The 26540-nt window shown below is 37.5% G+C and overlaps 6 protein-coding genes across 9 annotated transcripts; 1 reads left to right on the plus strand and 5 right to left on the minus strand.

Moving 5' to 3' along the window:
- Nucleotides 1-441: 441 nt before the first annotated feature.
- LOC108169692 (cytochrome P450 CYP749A22-like) lies at nucleotides 442-1031 on the plus strand. The gene is made up of 2 exons (XM_017323518.3): nucleotides 442-707; nucleotides 827-1031. The coding sequence occupies exons 1-2, from the start codon at nucleotides 442-444 to the stop codon at nucleotides 1029-1031; spliced, it is 471 nt and encodes a 156-aa protein (XP_017179007.3).
- Nucleotides 1032-1460: 429 nt separating this feature from the next.
- On the minus strand, nucleotides 1461-3734 carry LOC103402754 (F-box/FBD/LRR-repeat protein At1g13570-like). Of its 2 annotated transcripts, none has more exons than XM_008341509.4 (4): nucleotides 3567-3734; nucleotides 2260-3082; nucleotides 1983-2141; nucleotides 1461-1874 (listed from the first exon to the last, which is right to left on the minus strand). In XM_008341509.4, the coding sequence occupies exons 2-4, from the start codon at nucleotides 3058-3060 to the stop codon at nucleotides 1581-1583; spliced, it is 1254 nt and encodes a 417-aa protein (XP_008339731.3). In that variant the 5' UTR covers nucleotides 3061-3082; nucleotides 3567-3734; the 3' UTR covers nucleotides 1461-1580. The 2 variants fall into 2 exon arrangements, with proteins under 2 accessions (XP_008339731.3, XP_070671170.1); XM_070815069.1 differs by having other exon boundaries at nucleotides 1461-1895; nucleotides 3567-3728.
- Nucleotides 3735-4431: 697 nt separating this feature from the next.
- LOC103402755 (inorganic pyrophosphatase TTM2-like) lies at nucleotides 4432-10185 on the minus strand. Of its 2 annotated transcripts, none has more exons than XM_070815068.1 (12): nucleotides 9970-10185; nucleotides 8650-9006; nucleotides 8373-8487; nucleotides 7426-7621; nucleotides 7230-7343; nucleotides 6947-7120; nucleotides 6574-6768; nucleotides 6160-6282; nucleotides 5925-6046; nucleotides 5489-5612; nucleotides 5113-5385; nucleotides 4432-4936 (listed from the first exon to the last, which is right to left on the minus strand). In XM_070815068.1, the coding sequence occupies exons 2-12, from the start codon at nucleotides 8984-8986 to the stop codon at nucleotides 4715-4717; spliced, it is 1995 nt and encodes a 664-aa protein (XP_070671169.1). In that variant the 5' UTR covers nucleotides 8987-9006; nucleotides 9970-10185; the 3' UTR covers nucleotides 4432-4714. The 2 variants fall into 2 exon arrangements, with proteins under 2 accessions (XP_070671169.1, XP_028951906.2); XM_029096073.2 differs by having other exon boundaries at nucleotides 9845-10146.
- A 5076-nt stretch (nucleotides 10186-15261) lies between these two features.
- On the minus strand, nucleotides 15262-17049 carry LOC103425449 (peroxidase 11). Its single transcript, XM_008363526.4, has 4 exons — nucleotides 16777-17049; nucleotides 16478-16669; nucleotides 16017-16182; nucleotides 15262-15822 (listed from the first exon to the last, which is right to left on the minus strand). The coding sequence occupies exons 1-4, from the start codon at nucleotides 17011-17013 to the stop codon at nucleotides 15392-15394; spliced, it is 1026 nt and encodes a 341-aa protein (XP_008361748.4). The 5' UTR covers nucleotides 17014-17049; the 3' UTR covers nucleotides 15262-15391.
- Nucleotides 17050-20382: 3333 nt separating this feature from the next.
- Nucleotides 20383-21552, minus strand: LOC103425448 (uncharacterized). Its single transcript, XM_008363525.4, has one exon. It carries the CDS (start codon nucleotides 21322-21324, stop codon nucleotides 20521-20523), a length of 804 nt encoding a protein of 267 aa, XP_008361747.3. The 5' UTR covers nucleotides 21325-21552; the 3' UTR covers nucleotides 20383-20520.
- Nucleotides 21553-22116: 564 nt separating this feature from the next.
- Nucleotides 22117-26089, minus strand: LOC103402757 (ASC1-like protein). Of its 2 annotated transcripts, none has more exons than XM_008341512.4 (7): nucleotides 25257-26089; nucleotides 24109-24338; nucleotides 23797-23952; nucleotides 23381-23566; nucleotides 23026-23210; nucleotides 22689-22767; nucleotides 22117-22436 (listed from the first exon to the last, which is right to left on the minus strand). In XM_008341512.4, the coding sequence occupies exons 1-6, from the start codon at nucleotides 25392-25394 to the stop codon at nucleotides 22733-22735; spliced, it is 930 nt and encodes a 309-aa protein (XP_008339734.2). In that variant the 5' UTR covers nucleotides 25395-26089; the 3' UTR covers nucleotides 22117-22436; nucleotides 22689-22732. The 2 variants fall into 2 exon arrangements, with proteins under 2 accessions (XP_008339734.2, XP_008339735.2); XM_008341513.4 differs by having other exon boundaries at nucleotides 22117-22390; nucleotides 25257-25702.
- Between the last annotated feature and the right edge of the window lie 451 nt (nucleotides 26090-26540).

A 26540-nucleotide genomic window follows, 5' to 3' on the forward strand; every position in this document is an offset into this window, starting at 1 on the left:
AAAGATATAGGGTAGGCGGCTTGTGTAGTGGCACAACCGTAAATAAGTAAAGATATAGGATTGGCAAGATTTGGGTTCAAGTTTGGGCTGCATGGGAAGGCCCACGTGTATCTATGGATCGTTGATGTCGCATTAGCTTGGCCCAAGCCCGGAAGAGTTTCAAGCTCCAAATAAAAATAAATAAATAATGTTGAGAGATCCACCTTCAATTCTCATTCCAATTTTTGTAGGTTTACAAGATGAGGATGGTGTTTACACCTAAAATTTATTTTTTTAAGTTCATTAGCGTTGGTTAAAATCATGGTATTAAATAACTGTTGAATTAGAATCATGCCTCGTTTGAAAGTGTTTTTTTAATAACTAAAAAATCTTTCAGAAAATTTTTGTTTGAATTCAAATAACGTTTTTAGCTATCGGAGATTATTAAGAAAAGAGAAAATAATGCGCAACTCCATACGAGAGATTATTAAGAAAAGAGAGGAGAAGGCAGCGATCGGAGATGAGGAGAGCTTCGGGGGTGATTATCTTGGATTAGTTTTGAAGGCTCGTCACGATTCCAATGACGAGAAGAGGATATCAGTGGACGAGATGGTGGACGAGTGCAAGACAATTTACTTTGCTGGACATGAAACCACGAATACTGTGCTTGCTTGGACTGTCTTCTTCTGGCACTCCACACTGATTGTCAAGAGGAAGCAAGAACGGAGGTACTTGAATTATTCGGCAGACAAAATCCGAATCCTGGTGGCATTGCCAAACTAAAAACAGTAAGTACGATCATCAACGAGTCTCTAAGATTATATCCTCCGGTTGTTTCCATCGAGAGGAAAGTCAATAGGGAGGTTCGATTGGAAAAGCTCATTGTTCCTGCCAATGTTGAAGTGGCCTTCCCAACTCTAGCAATCCAACATGAGCCTGAATTTTGGGGGCAAGACGTGCAACTTTTCAAACCCGACCGCTTTGTGCAAGGAGTTGCTAAAGCTACTAACAATAGCATAGCAGCATTCTTACCGTTTGCAACGGGACCTTGATTTGCGCAGGCATGAACTTTGCAACCACTGAAGTGAAGATTGTTCTGTCGATGATTTTACAACGCTACAGCTTCACTATTTCCCCCTGCTTATGTCCACTCTCCCTTTCAGTTCCTCACGCTTCGCCCGCAACATGGAGTTCAAGTAATTCCACACCCTCTTGTGAACTGCCCATAAATATTCTGCCCATAAAGAGAGACTCCATCCAACCGAGCGTCATTGAACTAATTGTAGTTCCATATTTGACTGAAAAATTAAGTCTCAACTCTGTTCGGAGCTGGTATGCCAATTGGTCTAGGGTGTGTTTGGGAATCTCCGCTAAAGTGAACAGTACCGGGAACCTTTTGTTAAAGTTCCCTTATCTGTTTGGTATTTGCTGCATCTTACCAACCACGGCAGTTGGCGGCAGTGCCTTCAATTCTAAGGGAATCCCTGTAAAATTTTCCATTTGATCATCCAATTTTGTAGACAAAAATATCAATAAATTGTCATTTGTCAAGAACACAGTTGAACGGGCCAGCTCTCTCAAACAAACAAATTGACTCCAAACTAATCTTGGATGAAGATAATTTCTGCTTCAGGAGATGCCCGTTTAAACCTCACCAACTCAATCAACATCTTCATCCGTCCTTCCAAACCATACGCGCAAGGCATGACACTCATCATCTCAAGCACGGGCGATTTCTTCAACAAAAATTTGATGAATTCCATCTCATGTGGCACTCCAGACATATCTGTCATCTTCACAACTTTAAGCCTTCGGAATGTGCAGTCAGAAGGGCATTGTTTCTCCCAGAAATCCAAGTCGGACGCTTCTATTGCTGCTAAAGCATTTGAAGATCCCTATGGTGGCAGTAATCCTTACTATTAACAGAAATGTAAAACTACTAATAGAAAGGTCAACAAAAGAAGAAAGAGGGGTAACCTTTCAACATGTTCACAATAACTTACCGAGATTTGAAGTTCCTTTAAGTTGGGAGCGCTCGAAATCAAGCGAAGAACAACTAGTATCTCATTCTTATCTTCGAAACTTACTTGATATAATTCGATAATCTTTAAACGATTGTAAGTAATCGGAAGAATTCCTAGGTCATTACCTATACTCAAATACTTGAAACAAGGAAATAAACAAAAGAATGTATCAATGTCAGAAACGTATATATGCTACTGCTACTTGAGATTAAAAGAAAGGAAGAATTAACAAAACGAAAGCATCAGAAAATGTTACCTTCGTAAAGTAGATATGCCCAACAAGCCTCTCAAGAAGTGGAATGCCACCAAGAAACTTGATAAAATTGCAATTTGAACTTTGCTCAAAGTGCTCAGCAATGTCGTCAGTCATATACATGGCAACCAAAAGCGGAGTATTTTCAAGACAGATATCCTTAAATTCGCCTTCAAGACACAAGTATCTGAGATTTGGAGCACGGATGTTTAGAGCTAAGCTATCAAAGTACGACAAAGCCAGACTCTCAAGTAGAGGGCAACTGGAAATAAGACTTTCGATTGCATCAGGAGTAACCAAAACCTGATGAAGATTGAGGCTCTTCAAACACAAAAATCCTTTAAAAGAAGGAGGCGGATCCAACTCACAGCGAAATAGCTCCAGACGGGTCAACTTTTTACAGTAAAAAAGGCACGAAGGCACCCTAAACCACTCACCTTCACCCAACTCAAGAACCAACTCTTTGACATCGTTCCTCGAAAGGAAAAGTATCCATTGATCAATATCCGGGCAGCTCTGCAAATAAGAAGTCGAAAGCTGGAACTTGTGAATGGGTCCTTGGTGAAGAAAGAGAGCTCGAGTAACAAAATCTATGAGGCTTTTCTCAACAAGAGCTCGGTCATTTGATATAGTGACACATTTTTCGTCAAATGAAAGATGAGTGATGGTAGTCCATTTGTATCTCCACTTCCTTGATAAGCAGCTAGTTCTTACAGCGTCTCTGATCGGGAGACGCGTAAGAATGCTCTCTATAATGCTCTGAGGCAAATTGCTTATCAAATCACAACCCGAAAAATCTCCCATTCGTATATTTGAACTCAATCGACTACAAAGCAATGTAACAAAACCAGTCAGTAATTGAAGGGCTCTACAGAAACTAAAATGCCACAATAAATTATTCACCCTAAACTCCAAATGTTCACAACAAGATCAAAACCTGAGCAAAACCCACGAATTTCCGGCATATGTTCGATTTGCTTATGAAGAACAGAACAGGAAAAAAAAAATTCAACTCTGAAATTTACAGATTTTCACCATTAGAGTTAATTTAATCAGCGTTCAGAAAGCATATCGACAAAGAACATTGCTTTCTGTGGCTTTTTTTTCCTTGTCAATTTCCATTAAACCAAACCAAATCAATCAATCAATCAATCAAGTTTCTCAAAAATCCAAACAAACCCAATAAAGTCACGGATCAGATCTTTGGAATAGAGAAACAATGAAAGCAATTCACACAAGGGAAAAAGAAAAAAAACCAATTTATATCAGAAAATACATGAATATATAAGAAAAGGAGAAGTGTCAGATACCTGGGGAGAAGGATATGAAGGAGAGACGAGGTTTGGAGTGTATGTATCTGGGGATTCAGTTTAGACTTTCGGGTTTCGAGCTCGGATCATTTCTCATTTCCGAGTTCCTTTTCTATCAGCAGCGCGCACAGAAATCCGCGGCTAGTTGCCCAGTTGCTGTTCAAGTTTGGGTTTTTCTTTTTTTTTCCTTTTTATTATTTTGGGTTTTAGAGTATCCATTCCTTGTTATCCACCAAATTCAGGGTTTTAGGCTATTGAAATTTGATCTAACGGTTACAAATAGGGGTCCACTTTAAAAGTTATAATAACTTTAGCCGTTGAATCAAATTTCAACGACCGGAATTCCCGAACTTGATTGATTAGGAGAAAGAGATCTAAAGAGTTTACATTATTTTTCACATATTTGATACGATGTAATTTTCATTTAATTTATTTAATTCAGATGATTAAAATAATATTGTGAAAAATAAAAATAAAAATCACCTGTTATGTTTGATCTCTCGTGACATGTAATTAGATGCGTGATAATCACGCATGTCATTCGTAAAGGAATCAAATTCTTTAATGAAAAATGACGGTAACAGTTTTCCAGTTTTAACGCGAGGGACCAAATTGAAAAGTTTCTCAAATATCAAGAATGGATTGAGTTTTAATGCACTCATAAATATACGAAGAACAAAATTGTGCACGGTATTTTGTTTTGAAATGTCAATAATTAATTCCACAAGTCGAAATTAGAACCGGATCTAAAAGCTCAAAAGAATTTATTAATAATTGTACAAGACGAAAGTTTTTTTTTTTTTCTTCTGTTGAACAAAAGATATCATCTACACTAAGAGTAAAAGACGAAAGTTAAACACTGAGATTGATCAACTGTGAGATTTTATCTATTTCAATATCTGCCTTAGATATGTTAAAATTAGCAAATTTCAAAGTAGCCCCACAAAACTTCAAAACTGCCAAAGGCACCCTTCTCTACAAACTCTCAGTCTCAGAGATCAGAAAGCTAGATAGCTTATGCTTTGCATCTCTATATGTTGTCTCTCCCGACCAGAAGGGTAGAACCGCAACAAACATAAGAGGGACGAAAACGAGGTTAAGCAAATTAAAGTGAAAGTTGATGAGTCTGATAAAATTTTGGAACAGCATCAGTTCCTAGTTAGGATACCCTTGTATATGATCACCCCTAGAACGCCAACTGCAAGCGTTACTGCAAGAGGAACCGTCAAGGGTTCGGGTTGGGCTACGATGTTCTTCCTGCTGTTAGTTTTTACCGGACGAGGCCTCTCTCCCATGCTATCCCGGAGAAGATTGCTGAGATTGTCTAACTGATGCATGATTTGACGTTGTCCGCGTGCAACGCTTGACATCTGATAGAATACCGAGGACAAATGAGAAGGCGAAATAAGAAGATAAATGAACCAGTCAAGAAGGAAAAATTATCATCATGTGCTTCATTACTGCTTATACGCGTCTTGTTATTTGTTAATCCCCAGAATTATGAACTGTCCGAATTTCGATAGGAGGCAAAGGAGTATGAAAGTACCTCTTCCACCACTGAAGACTCCTTATTCACCTGTGAGGAAGAGGAGGAATTAGGCATTATTGCCCCAGTTAACGAACCGTTGCCTAAGCCAGAGATGAAATAAGAAGTGGGAACGGAGCCATTGCAGTTTTCAGCTTGAAGAGCCATGTTGTGTTGGCTAGGAGAGTTCTTCATGGTCAGCTTGGAATTCAGCTCTTCGATTCGATTTGTAAAGTCATCCATTCTATCATTCAGCGAAGACATTTGTTCTGAAAGCTGAGTAGCTACTCCGTGCTATAGCAATGAGAAGGAAAAAGCAATAATGATGAGTGACCATGTTTACTTGCTGGGGCTCCAATTGCCAATAGCAGATAAGAACTAAGAAGCGTTACTCTACCTGGCTTTCTAGCGTTGCTGATGACTCTGTGTTTCTCTCATCAAACCTTTGACTGTTGGAAGAATACCCGGTAAGCTTAGATGTACTTTTGTCCCGTTGGCTTGTATATGACTGCGACATACCACTGTCAAATGAATTCAGGTCACATTAAGTTTAAGGCAGCCAGCAACGTTCGAATTGAAAATGAACAAAAAGGCAGAGTTTATGCTTAATGATGTCCTTCTGAACAGTTGAGATAAATGCTTTGCCAGGTCAGTTGAGAACAATGTTATATGGATAGAACAAAATATAGACCCAATTCTCAGATGGCAAATCTCAAACGGAAGAACCAGCCAGATTTGGCTTTCTATGTGCTCAGTATGGTGCACTGGCCACACATCTAAACTCCGAGTTGCACAAAGAACTAAACCAGACATGGATTACAAAAGAATCATACCTCTTGAGGTTCTTAATTCTCATGGCAACTCTATCTGCAGAGGCTCTGGAAAGTGCTTCTTTGGGGCTTGAAACAAGGTCCTCATCTAGGCTAAGCCTCGTCTTCAAATCATCTGGCAAAGCCTGCAAGATGATCAGATCAAGAATACAGATGGAAGATAAGGCATTATACAATTTGAAGTTTTATCATAGCCGGATACTCAGTACACAGAGAGGATAAGATGTAGTTATCATACCATGACCTCATTTACAAGCTTTTCCAGTTGAATCTGTTCAATGTACGTACGAGGAATGTATGAACCTTCCAAGCCAAGCTGCTCGGCAACACATCTTACAACTACCCGATCTTTTCCTTGCACCTTTTGGTCAATAAGCAGAGAAACTTAGATATACATGAGTTACCAAATAAACTACAAATAAGAGTTTTAAAAATAAAAAAATGAACAATAACGGATGCGGTCAGAAATGTACAAAAGAAGAACAAAAAGGTATCCACTTAATCAGCCCATAATCATTCATTCATTCATGCAATCAAGAGAAAAAAATGAGATGAGCGAGTGTCCATATTGAAGGACATACAAAATTCATGAAGCATCTAAGCATTAAGTGGTTCTTAACTTCAGTAAACACTAAACAGAAAATCCCAGTACCTGAATATATCGACGATTTAATTGCTCTAACCAATCAATTTTTACACACACTCCATCGTTGGAGAATACATGGCTGCTCCTTTTAAGGATAGTTGCAATGGTGTAACCCAAGGCCATTAGTCCACCAAGAAGACGCACGCTGACCTCAAAAGTTATTCTTGGTGATATAACAAATGGATTATCTGTCACCCATTCCTGAAATATGCAGTACACTGTCTGATTATGTAAGTCCATGCAAAGACATTTTCTGAAGTCACAACTCACAAGTGCTTGGGAATCTTTTGACATTTCAGCTAAATTCAAATTTAATCCTAAGTCCTATACAATCTGTCACATCTCAAACAAAATACAGAAACAAGTTTTGAAGGCAAACCTCAAACATTAGACTATATTTCCCATCTTTATCCCGCATCCTCAGATATGATTGGCAAGCTTCGAGATCTTCACCAGGTGGTAGAAGGTATATATCATACGTCTCCTCCTTTGCTTCTGTGTGATCTTCAGAAAACACAGCCTTAATTTGATCCGCAGACAAGTTCTTTGCTGACTGCAATAAAAGGAAACACTCAATTGTCAATTTAAATGAAGATGGAAAAACTTAGGTTAGAAACTAATATCAACGCAGCAGAATAATTGAAAATGGAAAGGATATTAACCTTCAAAATGTAAGTGGGACTCTGGAATCCAGTAAATGGGTTAAATTTGTTGATAATTTTTATATGTGCTGTTTGAAGGTCTGGCTCAATAAATGCCTTGTACATTGGATATACCTGTAGACAAAAGAGTTCAGACATCTGGAAAAGCATCAACTTATCAAGTGCTTAATGATATAAAGGAGGGTTAGAAAAGTACAGTTTCAGATATTTGATGTATTATTTCTTCTGGTTCTTGGCCAGCTCTTTGTATGTCCCGTAAAACCCTTTTGACAAGGTCAAAGTGAACACCGCCTGTGACTGATACTCGTAGATCCAGATAAGGTCGCAACTTTTCACTCAAAGCATAGATGCCCTCAATGATCACAATACGGGAGCTTGGGACTTCAACTGTCCTGTCACCAGTACATTCTACAAGATAAGATTTAAGCAACACCAAAAACATATATGATAAGATGTACAAACTACAATCTCTTTGATGAATAATTTATATAGGTACTATCCAAAGCACCCAGGAAGCGTGAAAGGTGAAGTTGTAGACCATAGAAACTATTAAAAAAGGTTGTACCCAGTGCACAAGGCTCCCGCTTTACGCAGGGTCTGGGAGAGGTGAATGTCGGCTAGCCTTACCCCCATTTATGGAGAGGCTGCTCCCAAGTCTCGAACCCGAGACCTACCGCTCATGGGCGAAGGCACTTGCCATCGCACCAAGTGTGACCTCTAGACCATAGAAACTATTAATTTATTAATTATAAAAAAAAATAACCAACAGTTATTCAAAAAAATATAAAAAAAAATGGCCTGACTTATGAAACAAAGGGCCAAAATGAAAATTCAAGTTTTCAACAGGAAGCATAGAAAGGCTCTAAACTAAAATACATATAGGGTATGATTCTCCAAACGAAAAGTGATATCTTCTTAAGATGGTTGTTTCTTCATATTCCCACGTACAATAAGCACAAAAGTATTCACAATTCACTACATCCATGACCAACAATTAAACACTCAGAACATCACCGCACAATACTTGCAATGAAAACAAAGAGTAACAAATGAAAAGGCATATCTTCCCTGTGATACTATAATTCAAAAGCTTTGTCAAAGAAATCCAAGGATATGCTAATCTATGCAGGAAAGGTATTCAACCTGTATCCTGTGCGGGAACTAGACTTGAAGTCATAAACTGGAACCTCAACCGGCTTCCCTGCTTTTAAATCATTGACATTCTGGAGCAATGTATCGTAGTCTGTCAAGCGTGGATCTGTTTTATATAAAAATATAAGAAGAAATAAAAAGAAACACTAATAATTATATAACCAAAAACATTGTGCACCATAAGTATGTGTTCATTGTTGTACTTCCTCAGAAAACATATATATTAAAGCTTCAAAACAAGAGAAAACTAAGTGAGGTAATGATTTACCATCAAAGTTGCCATCGACAATCCGACTGGCATCATTGTAGTTGTCCATTGATATGACAGCAACGCTGGGCATAAAGTTGACTATCTTTTCTGTAAATATAGTCTTTCCAGCCCCAGAAGGACCAGCAACTCCTACCAATACTATTCCTTCATTCTTTTGAGCCAACAACTGGCATGCACGGATTACTATAAAGAAACCCTTCTCAAATGACAAAGGACTTTGGATTGGTGCAATCTCGTTATGAGAAGAATCCTTTCTCTTAACCAATCGAACTTGATCTTTTAAAAGGCCTTGCCGTCTTTGGTGTGAATCAGCACCAGACATATCTTGAGCCATTACTTCTATGTTGGCTTCCTCTAGTTGGCAAAAGGAAAAAAGAAAGGTAAAGAGATTTACAATTGACAAAAATGAGAAAACTAAAGAACTCAAGTGTGCATCGTGCAAGCATAAGAGGCAAAGTGTAACAATTAAAATCGCAGGTGACCACCACAATCTTCTTCATAACCAGAATGCCTCTTCTTCTAGTTACTCAAAGACACACACGCACATGTGGACGCACACCTGGATGCCGATTGTGTTGGCACTTCAGATGTAAATTAAGATATTTGAAAAAGGCATATGAAAGTTAAGGAATTGCAATAATTAAGCATTAGCAAGATGTGACTTGCACCAAGAGACATTTGAAGGAACTCAGGGTTTTGAATGCCTCTAATTAATGAACCAAGAAGGCACTGACAAACGTCTGTATCACACGGCTATTCGCATGGTGAGAATTACTGCAGTGAGTCTTAGAACCAAGAATTTTCGTTAAACTTGCTACAACCACAATATTCCTTGTTGTGGGATGTAACCATAGGAACTGAAGACTCCAATGAACAAGGCATGCTACATGAGTTTTAAGAACTACACCAAAACTCTCATAAGCAAAAACTCAAACTTTAAACACAAAGATCATATTTTTGCACTCTTCTGAAAAACACAGGATCCAAACAACATCCTCCATCACAAAAGCTTAAATTAAGGATCACCCGCATAACAGAATCCCAAACAAAACATGCCCAGAAAACAAAATCATCACAAAACAGGCTCAAGAATCTGTTCAAACACACCCTGTGGATCTAACAAGGATTGCCAGAGCAAACCGCTACAATAAAGCACGAATCATAAAAGAACAAAAAACAAACAAACGATTACCCAGAAATTGCAATGGCAAAAGAAGCAAAACCCAATATTTGTTGAGTAAAAATTCCAATGGCAGTGCGGATCAAAACGAAAACCAATGTGTGTGCTTGTGGTGATGGGAGCAGTGACCGACTCACTTTTATTTGGCAATGAGCCGAAGTGAGTTCAGCAACAAATACTCAGAAGGAGCCTGGCCACGCTATCGAGGTCGGTCTCTGCTTTGCAGCAATATTTAATGCATCGTTGATATTTTCCTTCCTGGAAATAGAGGGAAAATCCCTCTGGAGTTCTTGAGAAACTGCCTATCGAGGAGAGAAAGAGAGCAGTCTAACAAGAGAGAGAGAGGAGAAGGTATTTTCTACTTCAATTTCATTTGCATATTTATACGGAATAATAAAACATATTAATTTCGATTTCTTGTTTAATTAAATATTGGTGATGTTTAATTCAAAGAATTCAACTCCTCCTAAACCACATTAAATTAAAAGAAAAATTAATAAAAAGTTCAAAAAAAAGTAAAAAATTTTAGTTTTAATGAAAAATTGATATATAAATGTGTAGTGAATAGTAACCGAGAAAGGTAAAAATATGATTTTTCGTTAAAAGTGAACAGTACCGAAAATGTTACATTAAAACTCCTTAAATTAAACCAGATTAAGGTTGGAAATATCATGAAGGTTTACGGGGTGAAAGGACATTTAGCAAACCTCTCAAACGAAATGTTTTTACATTTATTTGAAAGAGGGACAATGGGACTCTTTGTCCAACATGTGTTATTGACATGAGATATGATTGTATCCTAATTATTATTATTTTTAAATTAATGGAGAAGTATGATTAACCTTAACATTTTGGTTCGTAATTTTAGTTCAAATTTTTCTATGGATGCAAAAAGAACACAAAATTATCAGTTTTAGCATCCACTGAGACATGAGATAATTGTTGTTTTTTTGTTTGTTGTTATGTGAATTGAGGCAGAAAACGTGAAGGACACTAACGTTTAGTTTGTATTTTTTAATACATAGTTTATTTTAGATGCAAAAGAACACAAAAATTATCAGTTTTAACATGGATTGTGACGCGATATAACTGTTGTTTTTTGTTGTCACTGTTAATTGAGGGAGAAATGTAAATAGCACTGACATGTAGTTTGTATTCTTTAATACAAGCTTTCCTTTAGACATGAAAGAACACAAAACTATCAGTTTTAACATATATTGATTCACGAGATAGTTGTTGTATCAGTTTTAACACGTAGTGAGACATGAGATAACTATTGTTTTATGTTTCTGGTTCTATTAATCGAGGGAGAAACGTGAATAGCATTGACATTTAGTTTGTATTCTTTAACACAAGTTTTACTCTAAGCATAAAAGAACACAAAACTATTAGTTTTAACAATCATTGATGCACAACAGAATTGTTGTATCAGTTTTAACATGCGGTGAGACACGAGAAAACAGCTAGTTTCTATTTTTTTGGCTGTATTAATTGAGGCATAAATGTGAACAACAGTACCGTTTAGTCTGTATTCTTTAACATGTGTTACAACACGGGATAAACTGTTTGTTTTTGTTTTTTTTGCTCTTTTAATTGAGATAGAAACGTGAATAACACTGACATATAACATATGTTCTTCAACACAAACTTTCCTTTAGATGCAAAAGAACCCTAAACTATTAGTTTTAACCTGTATTTTAACACGAAGTAACGGTTGTTTTCCGTTTCTAATTATATGTTTGATCCAATTATAAATAACTGAAACATAGGAATAAGAATGACCCACATTCCTAACATTTTGTTTCTTTTTGTACTTTTTTCCAAATTCAATAAAAGATTCATATGGTTGTGTGGTGTACAATTGGTGCTACATGTTTGGTTAGGCAAGAACTATAATTTGGTTCCTACTTAGACCACTTTCCATAGTTGGTAAATTCCCACAGCTTCACACAATCTGAGAAGTACTTCTCAAAATGTATGAAGAAGACAATCATATATTCATATACATCGTCTTCCCAAAGGGGATGAATCCTAGGCTAATTATGTAAAATGCCATTTTAGTTAATTAGGTGATTATATATGCAGCTCCAAATTTACATGGAAAAAGTGTTCAAATGGGACCCATTGCATTTGAATTTGTTCTATAATTGTCAGTCATAAACATGGAACCTGATAATTTATTGCACGACTCATTAACTCGACACGAAAGTAACAGATTTTGGGCCAACCTATTAATGAGTTAGGTCGTCATTTAATCACCTGTTAAAAACAATTAAAGAGTCGATCGTTATCGGGCCACCCATTATCATTTGTCAGATCTAAATATTAGGCATGACAATTTTTTGCATGACTTGTTAACCCAACAAGAAACAGCACGACACAACTCGTTAATAAATCAGGTCGTTATCAAGTCATCTGTTAATAAACTATTAAAATAACGATTTTGACACGATACGATCTGTTAAAATAACATATATGACACAAATACAACAAACATAACCATTACCAACCCATGGCCCATGCATTTGTTCTATAAAGAACAACTTTGTAGTAGCGTAACATGGCTGCACTACCACACATAGTTAGTTTTGATTTGCTCGAACAATTTATGATTTATTGTAGAAAAGTGATTTTGACACATTAATTTTTTTTTTCTTTTGGCGATTTAGAATTGAAAAAAATAACACATTATTCGTGTTAAAACGTGATTTATAATGTCAAATTCAAATAACTTTATTGCAAAAATGAATACATATTCTCATGATCAATCCCAATACTATTATCAGATTATGATGATAAGCTTGAGAAGGTTGAGATTAAAAGTACCAAAAACTCAAATATTCCAGGGAATTGGAATAATGGCAAATTAGAACATATTCGAAAAAGTGAGAGCTCTTTAAATTTATAACTCACATTCTCATCCGCTGACTAAAAGACAAAAAAAAAAAAAATGAAATTGACAGAAAGGGCCCGGGGGATCCAAGCCACCAATTGATTCTTGTTTCAATATGCTTGTATGTCAATGATGGAGCATATGGTCTTTTGGATACTTTGGCAAGCACCAAATCATCCAATCAATATGTGTTCTTTCCCTTTCCTAATAAAGTACAAATCACCACAGAAAACAAGGAACAATTTTCAATGGTGTGAAGAAAATCATAAGAAAAAGATTAGAAGACCAAATTAACTATTAAGGATGACATAGGATTTGAATCTTGTGGATAAACAAATAATCTTTGTCAACTACCTATGACCCTATAAAGCGCTATTTTTTTTCTTACTTGACCAATTCAAAGGGTAATTGTAATGTATATGAACAATTTTGTGAAAACCTTCTATCAGGTATATAGAGTTTTCACAAAACTGGTGTCAATATTATAATTACTCTTTGAATGTTTAAATTTTTAATTTTTTTTTCTAATATATTTCTTTATTGTTTAAGTAATTAGATATAAGGGTAAAGTTGTTAATTTATTAGCAGAATTTTGACTCAAGCGGTTATGTGAAAGTAATTAAAACTTGAGCGGGTGTTAGAGTAATATCTTAAACGTGAGGGTGTTTTGTGAAAACTCGATAAACTTCATAACGTGTTAATAGTAATTTTCTTCTTTTTTTCCCTCAAATTTGAATTGTGTGAAATATGATCAGATATTTTTAAAACCTTTTTTTTTTTTGTAGGGAAACGATGGGAATTTTCATTCATAACAAAAGCAATTACAGTGAAACATTACAAAAAGAGCCCCTTAGGGTGAGGAACAATCCTCAACGAGCGCATCAGTGATAATGCTAGGAGGGTACTCCAACCACTCACAAGAGTGCTCCACAGAGAGGCCAAAACGAGCAAGCCTGTGAGCCACACCATTGGCTTGACGGCAGATATAGGTCAAAGACACTTCAATGACTGATGGAATGAACGCCTTGATGTCTTCCACAATTTACCCAATATAAAAACCTTGAGCCCCCTAGCTAGTTGAGGTTGGTGGTAGATCGAATATCTTTCTTTTCTCTCTTTTTCCAAGTAGCTGATGCGAACATGGTGACAAGTTCCTTTGTTTCAACTTTCAAAATACAAAAGCAAACACGCTACACAACATTTCTTGGTCAGACTTAGTTGTTCAGCACCGACTTATAATTTTATTGTCTACCTTGTAGGGTTTAATCAAGAGAATTTTAACGAAAAATTACATTTTTACACTAAAAAGTCAATCATAGTACTATTCATTTTATCCTTTATTTTGTCCTTATTATTAAAACTCAAAGTTTTCAAGCTCTTTTCATTAATTTTTCTTTTAATCAATCCAGCAACGAAGAAATGGGGACTGATATTGGCATTCGGTTTGGTAGCTGTTGATAGTATACTTGCATGTTATTGGAGTGTAAAATTTCCCAAAGTATGGAAATTGCATGAATTTGTACTTACTATTACGTAACAAAAGTCTAACAGGGTGAAATAGTCATTTTATATTTCAATAATTAATTATTTTGAGAAAATCTCCTTCGTATTTCTATTTTTCTTTTAATCCGGTCTATAAATTCTCCCCCAACGGTAATACATCGATTTCTAGCTGCTTGCATTGGTATTCATATATTGCATTTAATTTTTAGCTTTCATGGATCTTACGATCAATCATTAATTTTTGGCTAGGTTGAATATGGCGTGACTCGTGATTCATATTTCACCTTCCGACAACGCTTTGTGTGAGTTTGATTCTCATAAATAAAAATTTAAAAAATTGGACTATCTGAGTTTGACTAAAAATGTTGTTGATGCAGTGAAATGAGTTTAATAGATACAATTACACATTTTATAGGAATTAAACTCAATAGACTCATATGTTAGGACTCAAAGCTTCTAACTACCATATAAAAGTTCGTTTAAAAGTGTTTTTAAAATGGTTGAAAGCTCTTTTGGTGAAAATGATATTGGAACCTGTTAAACAAGAGTCCTTGTCACAATCCAATCCGTCACCTTTGTAACCAAACCATATTGATATATGTCATCTCGTGTTTGAGATATAGATGGGAATACCGTGAATCCCAATAGGACTCTTTGTAATCAAATGTATTTATACGTTCTCAATGAATGAATGAAGGCGAAGGGTAAGGCTTCTACAATCCTATTTACCCGTTGAAGGTTTTCTACATGCTCTCTCGATCCTAAGTTCCTAACCTCTGCTTCCCACCATGTCAGTGTCGGCCCCCTCTCTTCCTTCCTGGATCAATCTTTAGTAAAAATACAAGTGAAATTTGGAAAAGTACTTAAAATACTCCCTACAAGAAAGCATTCTAAATGCTTTTGAAATCCAAAAGCATTTTCCCAAAAACTTTCATTCATTTTGAAATTGCTTCTAAACGAATTAAACTCAAAATTTTCGGCCCACTGTAAGGAGTATTGTTTTTGTAATTCTGTCATAATTTTTTACTTGGCACAATAAAACATCAATTTCCATTAACTTACAAACATAAAAAAACATGTAAATTTGTGATCATTTCTTTGTATAAAAATAACAAATATGGTTTTCCAAATGAGGCTTCTCTCATGAGGACTAATTGCAGCTCTCAAGTGTTGACAAACCCGCAATTTTTTCTAACTTCTCCATTCTCAAAGCTTTCATCATTGGTAATATTTCCCAACTTCACCATCGACTCCGAAAACTGCTCGAAGAAAGCAACTGGATCAGCTGCATACTTCCTCACAATCTCCCCCGTTTCGATCCCAAACAAACTAGAGTACATTTCCTGATCCGAGTTCAGCAGTCCCTCCCCTTTCAGCAGCAGACGATAGAAAGAATTATCAAAGAGTTCGGGAGTCACGTAATCCATGGCGGTTACGTTATTGTTCCCAACTCCACCAACTGGCGGGCACGTCGATCTCAGGTTGTTGAGGTGCGACTCCGACAGCGGATTGATTCCTGAAGTTGCTTCGAATTCGCCGCTATAAATCCCTTCTCTTACGTTCTCACACCGCGCCATGCCGATTGTGTGAGCCCCTGAAAAGAATGGTCATACATAAAATGATCAACATTTTTCTTACTGTGCATACAAAAGATTTAGCCAGCATCAATAGCTCATGTGCGTATACACGTGGAACTCTTTATGGGTGCGATGGTCACATGTATTCATTTGAGAGGAAGGTCACGTGTGACGGTTGCATACAGTAATATTTGAGCCTTTTTTTAAGTACCTGAAAGAGCCACCATATCTGTGACTGATAAGCCTTGGTAAAGAAATTTGGAGATGATTGTCGAAAGACCTTCATTTGCAGTGGGAAGGTTAGCCTCTGCGAGTTCAGGGCTAGCAGTTATAGAATCTTTTCTTCCTAGAGGAACATCCCAATAAGGTCCACCAACCTGCAAAGTTAAAAACAATAACGAAGCAAGTGTAGGTTAGGCGAGTTGGCTAAGTGATGTGTTTGCCAACTTACAAAGTAAAAAATAATGAAGGAAGCAGATGTTGATTAGAACGCGAGTTAGTCGGTCAAGAGAGTATGCTCGCCCCTGTAACAAGTTTGGACCATCCAGGCTACCCGAATTAAAAAGTAGGTTAGAGTTGTGGGAAAAAAAAGAACAATGAATGAAGGATAAAAACTCTGCTTTTGAAGAAACTTTACACACATATATTAGATGTTTGTATTCTAATTTGTACCAGAATGACAGCATCTCTTGCAGCAATAGTAAGAAGATCAGCGCATGAAACGATTCCAGGGCATTCGGATTCGAGCTTGTTCTTGATTCTGTCAACAATTCTGAAACCTTTTAAAGAGTGTATGTTGGGGGAAGCTTTCTTCTCACCTGTCAGCGTGATTGTGTCCTCAAGCAAAACCGATCCATCACACCCCTATTTACACAATCCAAGAACTCAAATGGGATTCTTAAATTTTAAGAATTCTACAAAAACTTGAAACTATAAACAGTGGTGATCATGTAGTCTTTAAAAATGGGAACCTGAACAAAACAGTCGTGGAAATGCAACCGAACCACCAAGGCGGCATTACGAGGATCAGAGAGCACAGCGCATTCCATTTCTTTCTTCACAATCTCAAACACAGTCGGACATGCAGATTCGTAGTAGTCCAACGTTAACGGAGGGTCACCTGCGCACAAGCCGGTACTCAAGACGACGAAAACTAGTAGCAAGAGTTGCATAACAAAGGGCCGAAAGCAAAGGGAAAAAGGAGCCATTTTCGGTCGCGATCGAGGTCTTTCTTGGAGGATTGAAGAGAGTACTGAGATATATATGTGTGCGTGTGTGTGTGTGTGCGCGGGTGAAAAGTGCAGGAAAATGTTTGCATTGCATGCTGCATGAGGAGTTTTGACTTTTGAGTATTTGGGGTTACGAGATGTCGGGGTCAACAGAGGATGCAACTAATATTTGGCCAGTTTGGTGGGTATTCTCGAACCAGGAGTTCCAAATAAGAGTCAAAAGACGCATGCTTTTCCCAACAAACGGAGCCTAATAACAGCTAACGTTCACCCCTTTTACCGTACACTGTCATCGTGATGCCTTGTTTCAATAGTATAACCTTATTAGTACATGATGCTACTGCAAATAGTGTATTCGTGTAACAAAAGTCGTGTTACTAGTTGAGGCTTCCTGCTTACCATCTTCAGGAAAAAGAAAAAGGTCGAGCATATTAAATCGATTGTTGTAGAAAAAGTTCAAATTTGAGGATTTGATTATTTCTCTCGTTCTGATATGGCGTGGACTTGTTCATTGGTAGATTAGGTTCAACGGTAAAGTACGTAATCTTATCTTAATTATTCATCTTTTTGTACTAAAGTTTTGGTTGGAAAAATCTAATTTCAATTTGTTTGGGCAAAGAACTAGGATTAGCACGCCATCCTTGCCCCTTTTCTTTACAGACTAATGCATTCACTATTATTTCTTAGGGCAAAAGACTGTTTACTACCCTCATGTTTTGTGGTTTTCAACATTTAGTACATCAATTTTTTTTCGTCTCATAGTCATACCTAAAGTGTAAATTTTGGGACAATCTCATACATCCGTTAGTCAAACTGTTAAGTCTGCCGTTAACTGTGACGTGGCGTCCATGTGGCCAATGACTGGGCGTCACGTGTCATCCACGTGGAAATTTAAAAATAATATATAAAATAATATATATATATATATTATAAAATTAAAAGAAAAAAAAACTGGGCAGATTCGAAGAAGAAGAAGAAGGAGAAGGAAGAAGGAGGAAGAAGAAGGAAGAAGGAGAAGGAAGGAAGAAGAAGGAGGAAGAAGAAAAAAAAAACTGGGCAGATTCGAAGAAGAAGAAGAAGAAGGAGAAGGAAGAAGGAAGAAGGAGTAAGAAGAAGGAAGGAGGAAGAAAAAAAAAACTGGCCAGATTCGAAGAAGAGGAAGAAGAAGGAAGAAGAAGAAGAAGGAAGGAGAAGAAGAAGGAAGGAGGAAGAAGAAAAAAAAAACTGTGCAGATTCGAAGAAGAAGAAGAAGAAGAAGAAGAAGGAGAAGGAAGGAGGAAGAAGAAGGAAGAAGAAGAAAAAAAAAAAAACTGGGCAGATTCGAAGAAGAAGAAGAAGGAGAAAAAGGAGAAGGAAGAAGGAGGAAGAAGAGGGAAGAAGAAGAAAGAGGAAGAAGAAGGAGGAAAAAGAAAAAAAAATTGGGCAGATTCGGAGGAAGGAGAAGGAAGAAGGAAGAAGAAGAAGGAGAAGGAAGAAGGAAGAAGGAAGAAGAAGAAGGAGAAGGAAGGAGGAAGAAGAAAGAAAGAAAAAAAGAAAAAAAAAAACGAATCTACTACCCAGATTCAGAGGAAGAAGAAGGAAGAAGAAGATGAGAGCAAGTCCACCCCTAAGGACTTTGCGCCAGCACCCAGCGCATTTATCCACTCAAGTGAACAGTAATAGACTGGAGTGAACAATAATAGGCCAAGGCATCTCCACCCCTAAAAAAATGCGCTGGCACCCAGTGCATTTATTTGGTGTGTTTTTTTTTTTAAGTTTATTTCAGATAAGATTTTTAACCAATTTCAGATAAAATTTCAAATAAACTTAAAAAAAAAATACACACTAAAATAAAATTACATACTCATCAAATAAACTATAAAAAAAAACACTAAAATGAAATTACATAAACTCATCAAATACACTTTATTCTTCAACCACAAGCTTTTTGGTATTTTTTTTTCACACAAAAAGTATATGAAAGCTTTGGTAGAAAGTGTAGAAAATATTGAAATGTGGTGTAAGGTGGAAGATGAGAGTTAGGTATTTATAGAAAAAATAAATAAAATTTTTTAAAATTTCTGTATTTTTTAATAAATTTTAATTTAGTTAATTAACGTGGACCGTTGATCTGTGATCGGACAGTCCATTTTAAAAGTAAAATTTAAATTTTTTTTACCGTTGGAAATCCAACGGATATAAGAATGCCACGTCGCTGATGGGATCCGGAGCACAAGTGGGCTGACAGCCCTGTCGGCTACTCGCACCCAGGCGCGCTTGTCGTGCACGCGCCAGGCCAACAGCCTCGCTTCTTGCTCAGTCTCTTTTGGGCTGGTCCAGAGCCCAGCTCGGGCTGGGTACCAGTCAAGTTGAGGGGGTGGACTTGGTTGACAGGGTGATGGCCTTGTTTTTGTGCTAGGTCCTGAGCAAAGTCCACTCCGGTGGACTTGCTCTGAAGGAAAAGGAAGGAGGAGAAGAAAAAAAAAAACGTTTTTTTTTTAAATTTAATTATTTATTATTTTATAATATATATATATATATATATTTAAATTTCCACATGGATGACACGTGGCGCTCAGTCATTGTCCACATGGGCGCCACGTCACTGTTAACGGCAGATTTAATAGTTTGACTAACGGATGTATGAGACTGTCCCAAAATTTACACTTTAGGTATGACTCTGGGACGAAAAAAACTTGATGTACTAAACCACGAAACATAAGGGTAGTAAACAGTCTTTTGCCCTATTTCTTAATATGTGATTAAGTGCATGATTAGGATATGATTCGTTTCACCTTTCACGTATTCAAATACTATAAATCCAAATCTGTAAATTTGTAATACGCTCATATTTCAACCTAAGCCACCAATTAGCTCTTAATTTAATGATACTTTTTCGATAGTCGAGGTCTTAAGTTTAACCTAAGACACCAATTAGCTCTTAATTTAAAGATTAACTTTATTTTTAATTGTGACAGAAATAAAAGTGGTACACCATGCGTTTTTATGTAAGTGGTGAGAAATTTTATTTTTTAAGTTATTAATTTTTTAATACACATATCCCACAATTTATACAGTAACACATGATGTACCACTTTAGGTGCCGGTCACGTTGAAAAATCTCTCACTTTTCTGTCGAGGTCTCAAGTTAGTTTAGAGAACCTAAACCGATAAACAGATCGAACCAATACGTACATGTAATTTGCAACAAGAACGAGGACCTTTTGGAGGAGAGACTTGTGTATGAATTATGAATAAGATTGACGAGAATAATTTGCATAACACGAGTTGAAGGTTATAATACGGTCCGGTTGTCGTAACAACGTCCCGTGCCAATAACACGACGGATATGTAGAAAAAGCTAATACATGTTCTTAGATAGTTGATCAATATATCAGAAAAAATGAAATTCGCACAACCAATACAAATTGCAGAAAAAAAAAATTCAGAATTTGTGTAAACCCAGAAAAGCAGATGAGCGAAAAAAGCGTAGACTCAATAAACATGTCAAGTATACAGATCGGAATCAAAAGGATGACCGTGATCCTTATCTTGCCCTAAAATCACATAATCCTCACAACCAGAATCAATGCTCAATTCCAAATCAAAGGCTGGGAGGATGTGGGACCTGATCAGGGACAGCACCAAAGCTCCGAGTTGCGGCCACGTCACGCAGAGCGCCGCCCCGATGTTCTGGATTTCGCACGCCGCCAACAGCGCCGCGCCCAGCCCATCCACGACGCTGGCCGAGGGGAAATATTCCAGCTTCAAAGACGGCGCCTTTCTTTCTGCGGTGGTCTCCAGCTTGAACGCTGCCGCCTCGTCCTTCGAAAGCCTGCCTCGGAAGTTGAGGGTCTGGACCGAGTCGAGAATCAGGACCCTCTGGGGGACGATCTGGTGAGAAGTGAGCAGCTTGGCCACGGCGTGGCATCTCTCAGCGCCGATTGGGCACTGGAAGGAAACGAGGAGGGTTGGGGATTCAGGGGTTTGGGGGTTTGGGAGAGAGTAGATGTTGCAGGACTTGTCTTTGAGAGAGGGGTCGATTGAGTTGCCGGAGAAGGGGGTTTCCGGGAGGATTAGGGTTCCGATCAGGGTTTTGTAGGATACGTTGTGGAAGAGGTGGAGGGATGGGGAGGATAGGGCAACGATGAGGAGAGAGGGGCGGAGAGGCATCTCTGCGGCCGCTCCATTAGGATTTTGAGAGAACAAGAGGAAGGGAGAGGGAAGGGGCGGTGACGGAAGTGTGAAGTTGTTGAGATCTTCCTGAAAGAACCTCGATGGCGGCGGAATCTCAGTCAGTACATCTTCCATGGCGTATCAAATGTGGAATTATCAGAAGCGAGAACGGAGATGAAGACGATTTAAACGACGTCGGAACGGCGTATTGAGGATAACAAAAAGAGCGGAGAGAGAGAAGAAAAAGGAACGATGTCGTTTTGGTACAAAATATAAGCACAAATCTTGTTCTCCAAGAAAAATACAATTGTTCTTTCTGCAGTATCACCAATTGGTAAAATGAATTAATTTTCTTTTATTAAACCGATAGCGTTAGTGAGTTATACAATTAATTATATTTTTAATAATGTATATTTATAATTTTTGTTTGGAATATACTTCTACTTGAAACGAAAACCACCTAAGACGATACATAATCCAAACATGAAAATCATGAACAAAAGCATCTTCTTCTTCGACAGTCCCCATCCGCTCCGCTTGCCAGCCTGATTTGAAGAATTCATGGGCCGGCAGGTGAACGAGATAAAATAGGCGGGCACTACTAACCAAGCCTAGTTCTTGCCAACAAGCGATGGTAGCTTCGAGTCAATGCGCTAAAAGAAAAGAACCGAAAACGCCGCAACATAGGAACCACGGGACCCCCTACTAGTAAAAGGGAAAACATAAGTGCGCTCCTGCAGGCAGAAGTTGTTCCTAAGAAAGATTATGGTTCTAGCAATCGTCCTAGAGAGGGGCCGTACATAAATATAATCACGAGAAACAAAGACAACGTGTGGCGAATAACAACAGAGATTAAGAGACTGTAAAGATGGCTTTCGAGAACTAATTACTCGAAGAAAACGAAAAATTCTGTTAATCATGGATGGCTTAGAAAAGAAATTAGCCATTGTATTCACAAGAACCTTACAGCTGACTCGAAACAGTGTACAACCATTACAGTTCCAGTTACACATCAAATTCCTTGCATTAGCATATCAATCATGCCAGCAGATTCAAATTGAAGGCAATGAACGGAAAGCTGAGCCAGAATCAAACTTCTGTACCCTTGCCAATCTATTCATTCAACCTGCTACCCTATCGTATCCCGCTTAACATACCATCCCTGCAATCACGACGCACTTGTTCCACCAAAATCGTTTCACTATCAAAAGAATACATCAACGGTGTAAATGTAAGATGTTCCTCGTCTGCAGGAAAAATGAAAACTACATTCCTCAGTCTAACTAGCAAGGGAAATATAGCAGACAGCAGTTTTTAGGTGTCCCGTTTCTTTTCGTATATGCATGTGCTACTAAAATAGCGTAACAGCTGCCTCAAATTCTATAATTACGACGATTCCACTTGAAAATGTGGTTTAAATTATTCTGCACAAAATGCAATATGAAAATGTGGTTTCTTTCTTGTGGAATCCCAATGGATTCCCTAAAATTTAAGAGTACCTTTGCACGAGGGTCACGGTGTGGCTGTAAATTCTGTTTCTCGTTTAATCTTCATGATCATCTTCTTCACCTTCAGAATCTGTACAGAGAAAATTGATAAAGAAACAAAAAGCAAAGATCAGGAAACAAACTAAGACGATGGATAATCGAAAGAGAACCAGATCATAAAAGGAAATTAATGACTGACTTTACGATGTACCATTGGAAATAAAATATTGTACAACGCTAAGCTAATTAAATAAAAAGGGATGCAGGTGCAAATACGTTGGTGCCTCGTAATCACATTATGTACATTGTATTTTGACAGAACATGAAAAAAATACGACAATTCACTCACCTGATCGAACATCCTCACTAAGCTGGCCTCTTGCTTGGATTTGTTTAACAAGCATCCGATAAATCAACACCCACCAGAAAATATGAAGCACAAGTAAGCAGAATAGGAGAGTATTGAACACATAGTAGTATATTGGTCCATCTATAGAGTGTTTCTCCTTGTCCAATGTCAGGATAACTTCGTAGCTGCCAGAAAGAGAAGCAAGCAAACATAATACAACATAGAAAGTTTTAGCGGGCACGGAATCATAGAGACCAGAGCTTCGTTTGTAAAACTACTACGGTCTGTTCTTTCATCAAAAAATTTGAAGATCAAATGTCACTTTAATATAAGTTAGGCATCTAGTTAGACAAACCTTGTACTCCAAAGGACCCAGAATGGATAGTAAATGAGTCGCAGTATGATCCAAGACAAAACAAAAAGAATAAATGCAAAGCTAGCAGTCCCTTCCGCACCACTGTATTTGGACATCTTCCCTACCTCAAGAAACACATCACTAGCATCATGAAGAGCTAAAACAACTGAGCCTACGCGGGCAAATCTGCAAGAAACAGGAGAAAGTGACCGAATGAAATATATCGTAAAACATAGTGAATATATCTTTTATGTTTTCCTAGATTTTTTAAGCCGAATACCCATAGTGCTTGTGTTATGCTATTACGTCAAATAAGCCCTCCTTCATACCTTTTTTAGGTTGTAGTATTCTTGCTTCGTTGGTTTTGTGACTAAAAGAACATGAGAAAGCTACAAACTCACGCCATCAGAACATACCTGAAAATGTAAGACAGCACAATGAGAATGACAGTTGCTACATGATGGCTCATGGACACCCCAAAGTCGGAACGCCTTGTTTCCCAGAAAATCAAAGCAAATATGGAGTACGTGTAAAATCCAGCAGCATACATATAAACCCCCTTCAATTTCAACCTGAAATTCACAAGTAACATTTTATGGACTTTGATAAAGCTCAACTTTTTGTATTAGTCAAACGATGATTGAGCACAATACTGACACTCCCATCACATGTGTCTGTCTTAATCTGAACAAACAGAAACGTGACACATTCTAATTAAGAACTCTTACTTCATTTTTTGGTCTGGCCAGACCTGGTCTCCTGGTCCTACCCAAAAGTATTTCGTATTAGTAAACCAAGGCTCTTCATAAGTTACAGAGAGGGCTAGAAACTCTGCTGAAAGAAAATATATGCATTTCCATGCTGACTCCTTGAATTTTCTAATCTTCTTCCTTTGTTCATCAGTTTTTACATCCCGCTTTTGAATGCCCTTTCCAAAAATTAACCGCCTCCCCAATTTCTGCAATATCAGATGTAAACTAACACTGAGCAAATAAAGATCTTAAGAGAAAGAAACTCTGCAGTCATGTTCACAATTAAATACATGTTTAACTAAAAGAAATGGAAAACAAAAGCTGCCCTGGACTAAACTAGAAACCTTTAGCTTGGGTGAAGATCAGGCTGTACATTTTACATAGCTTAGTACAGCTAGGAAAAAGCTAGAGCTCCCTTCAAGAATAATCAAGAAAATCAGTATTTTTAAGCAAAAGCATTCACCATCGCAACATAGCTAGTGTGCAAAAGAAATGGAGAAACGTAACTGATCCTATTATACCTCATAAACAATGATTTTACACCAACAGTCAACACTGAGACCCTCATGTTTATCGATCTGGCCATACAAACTAATCGGTCATACGCAGGAAGACTACTACAAGCGGTTTAAGTTGCTTCTAGGAAATAAAAACATCAGCACTTATAAAGAAAGCAAACATGTTAATACTACATTGATCTTATGTCATTAAATAAACAAGGCAGGTACAATTTTGACTCAATCATTAACCTTTAATCGACATCAGAGAAGCTTCTTACTCGAAAATCCCCAAGTAAACCAAGTTGTTTTCTTTCTCATCCCTTCATAGCTTAAAGAAAGTACAAGCCGAAAGAAGATCTAAACGAAACTGAAAGACAAGGCAAACAAACATTGAATCTTAAAGACCCCAAAACCAGTCAAATCACTTCATAACGATAAAACATATCGTGTTAACCAATCTGATATCCAAGCACAACCCATCATACAAAAGTGCATTTCCCACATGGGTCGATCAACATCACCCTAAAACATCATTAACGATCTAAAATTCGGAGAAACAACATTAATCACATGAGTAAGCTACAAAAGATCGAAACTTTAGCTGCTCGAATCAAATCTAGGTACCTCAAAGACGAATCTATCCAGAAAAAATCGGACGGTTGGGAAGTAGAGGACGAACAAAGGAAGAATTGCGAAATCTTCATATGCTGGGTAGGCTTCTTCCTCCCAATCGATTGTCCTCAAGTACTCCGCCAAACCCATCTCGGATTTCACTTCCCGTGATCCAAATTTTCCCAGGAAACAAACAAGTCTCTAGCTTTGGATCAGATAGAGAAGCAGAGACATCCAGGGCACTCCTCTCTCTCTCTTTCACAATCTGTATTTCTGAAAAGGTTTGAACTTTTACGTAACTAGAGCTCTGTATAGGGACTAAGGACTGGGACCAGTCCAGTAAATTTTTAATTTTTAATGGGATGGTGGCCTTTCGATAAATTTTCCCTGAATTTCTTGTGTGGGAGGACGGACTTTGAATCTGGAATTCCAATGTGATCCTGTGGCTGTGTGGCTGGAGATGGATTTGGATCCCATCCGGATACAAATAGCGAAAATCTTAGAGATCCTCACATCTTAATTATTCATCATGCATCGTGCGATCATAAATTATTTGATTTTTTTATTTAAAATTAAACACAAATAATATCTGACAAAAACTAACTTCACAATATACGATGAACTGTTAAGATGTCGAAATGAGAGTATCCTCTTCCGCTGGAGATCACTTGGTCATGCGATACCTGGCAATGGGCTTACATGGGCCCACCCAATGGGGCTTCTTGTGTACACTTCGGGGAATTCTGGATTGCGAAAGAATTTGAATTTATTGTGGTTCGGATGTAACGATCTTTTATGAATGTGCATTCAAATTTCTTAAATGTTTGCTAAGTACAATGTTTAATGCAGTCATCCCAGATTTCACCAAATTTAATAAGAAGTTGGAAAAGAACGTGCGTTTTTTGTTGTCAGGATCAGGAACCTTCGTGATCCGCCTATTATCTTGTTGCATGAATAATTTTTAATCTTTGTGTTGTACTCTTGTGCAGATGCTCTCACTTTAACCTTATTATGGAACACAACCACGGGATGATTCAGTAGTTGACGTTAATTTTAAGCTTGTATTTCACTCGGTTGATTTTGAATTCAATTTCCAACGTTCAAGAATAACATAATGATAATTAGACTAAAACTTTTCTTCCTCCAAAAAAAGTGGACAGGTGTGGCTTTTGCCAGCCGCGGGTCCCTTTTTTAAAAGAGGAAAGAAAAAAAAAATGCCTGTAACATTTATTCTTTCTTAAAGTAGCTTTTGACAATTGCTTCTGAAAGGGACGCATTTTGCTGCAGCGGCTATTC

This window comes from Malus domestica, chromosome 16 (genome assembly GCF_042453785.1).
Source record: "Malus domestica chromosome 16, GDT2T_hap1".
Classification (NCBI taxonomy): Eukaryota; Viridiplantae; Streptophyta; class Magnoliopsida; order Rosales; family Rosaceae; genus Malus; species Malus domestica.

Bases quoted from the DNA above. Each gene is read 5' to 3' on its own strand.
- LOC108169692 (XM_017323518.3), top strand. From the start codon at position 442: ATGCGCAACTCCATACGAGAGATTATTAAGAAAAGAGAGGAGAAGGCA. The intron at 708-826 runs GTACTTGAATTA...TTCCATCGAGAG, and splicing joins AAGAGGAAGCAAGAACGGAG to GAAAGTCAATAGGGAGGTTC.
- LOC103402754 (XM_008341509.4), bottom strand. From the start codon at position 3,060: ATGGGAGATTTTTCGGGTTGTGATTTGATAAGCAATTTGCCTCAGAGC. The intron at 2,142-2,259 runs GTAACATTTTCT...CCTTGTTTCAAG, and splicing joins GGCATATCTACTTTACGAAG to TATTTGAGTATAGGTAATGA. The intron at 1,875-1,982 runs GTAAGTTATTGT...CTGCCACCATAG, and splicing joins TAAAGGAACTTCAAATCTCG to GGATCTTCAAATGCTTTAGC.
- LOC103402755 (XM_070815068.1), bottom strand. From the start codon at position 8,986: ATGGCTCAAGATATGTCTGGTGCTGATTCACACCAAAGACGGCAAGGC. The intron at 6,047-6,159 runs GTATGATAACTA...ATCATCTTGCAG, and splicing joins AGCTTGTAAATGAGGTCATG to GCTTTGCCAGATGATTTGAA. The intron at 5,386-5,488 runs GTAGAGTAACGC...TCATTGCTATAG, and splicing joins CAGCAACGCTAGAAAGCCAG to CACGGAGTAGCTACTCAGCT.
- LOC103425449 (XM_008363526.4), bottom strand. From the start codon at position 17,013: ATGGCTCCTTTTTCCCTTTGCTTTCGGCCCTTTGTTATGCAACTCTTG. The intron at 16,183-16,477 runs GTACAAATTAGA...TTAACTTTGCAG, and splicing joins CAAGAGATGCTGTCATTCTG to GTTGGTGGACCTTATTGGGA. The intron at 15,823-16,016 runs GTACTTAAAAAA...CATTCTTTTCAG, and splicing joins AGATATGGTGGCTCTTTCAG to GGGCTCACACAATCGGCATG.
- LOC103425448 (XM_008363525.4), bottom strand. From the start codon at position 21,324: ATGGAAGATGTACTGACTGAGATTCCGCCGCCATCGAGGTTCTTTCAG.
- LOC103402757 (XM_008341512.4), bottom strand. From the start codon at position 25,394: ATGGGTTTGGCGGAGTACTTGAGGACAATCGATTGGGAGGAAGAAGCC. The intron at 24,339-25,256 runs GTACCTAGATTT...CTGATATTGCAG, and splicing joins TGGATAGATTCGTCTTTGAG to AAATTGGGGAGGCGGTTAAT. The intron at 22,768-23,025 runs GTGAGTGAATTG...TTCTCTGTACAG, and splicing joins TAGTGAGGATGTTCGATCAG to ATTCTGAAGGTGAAGAAGAT.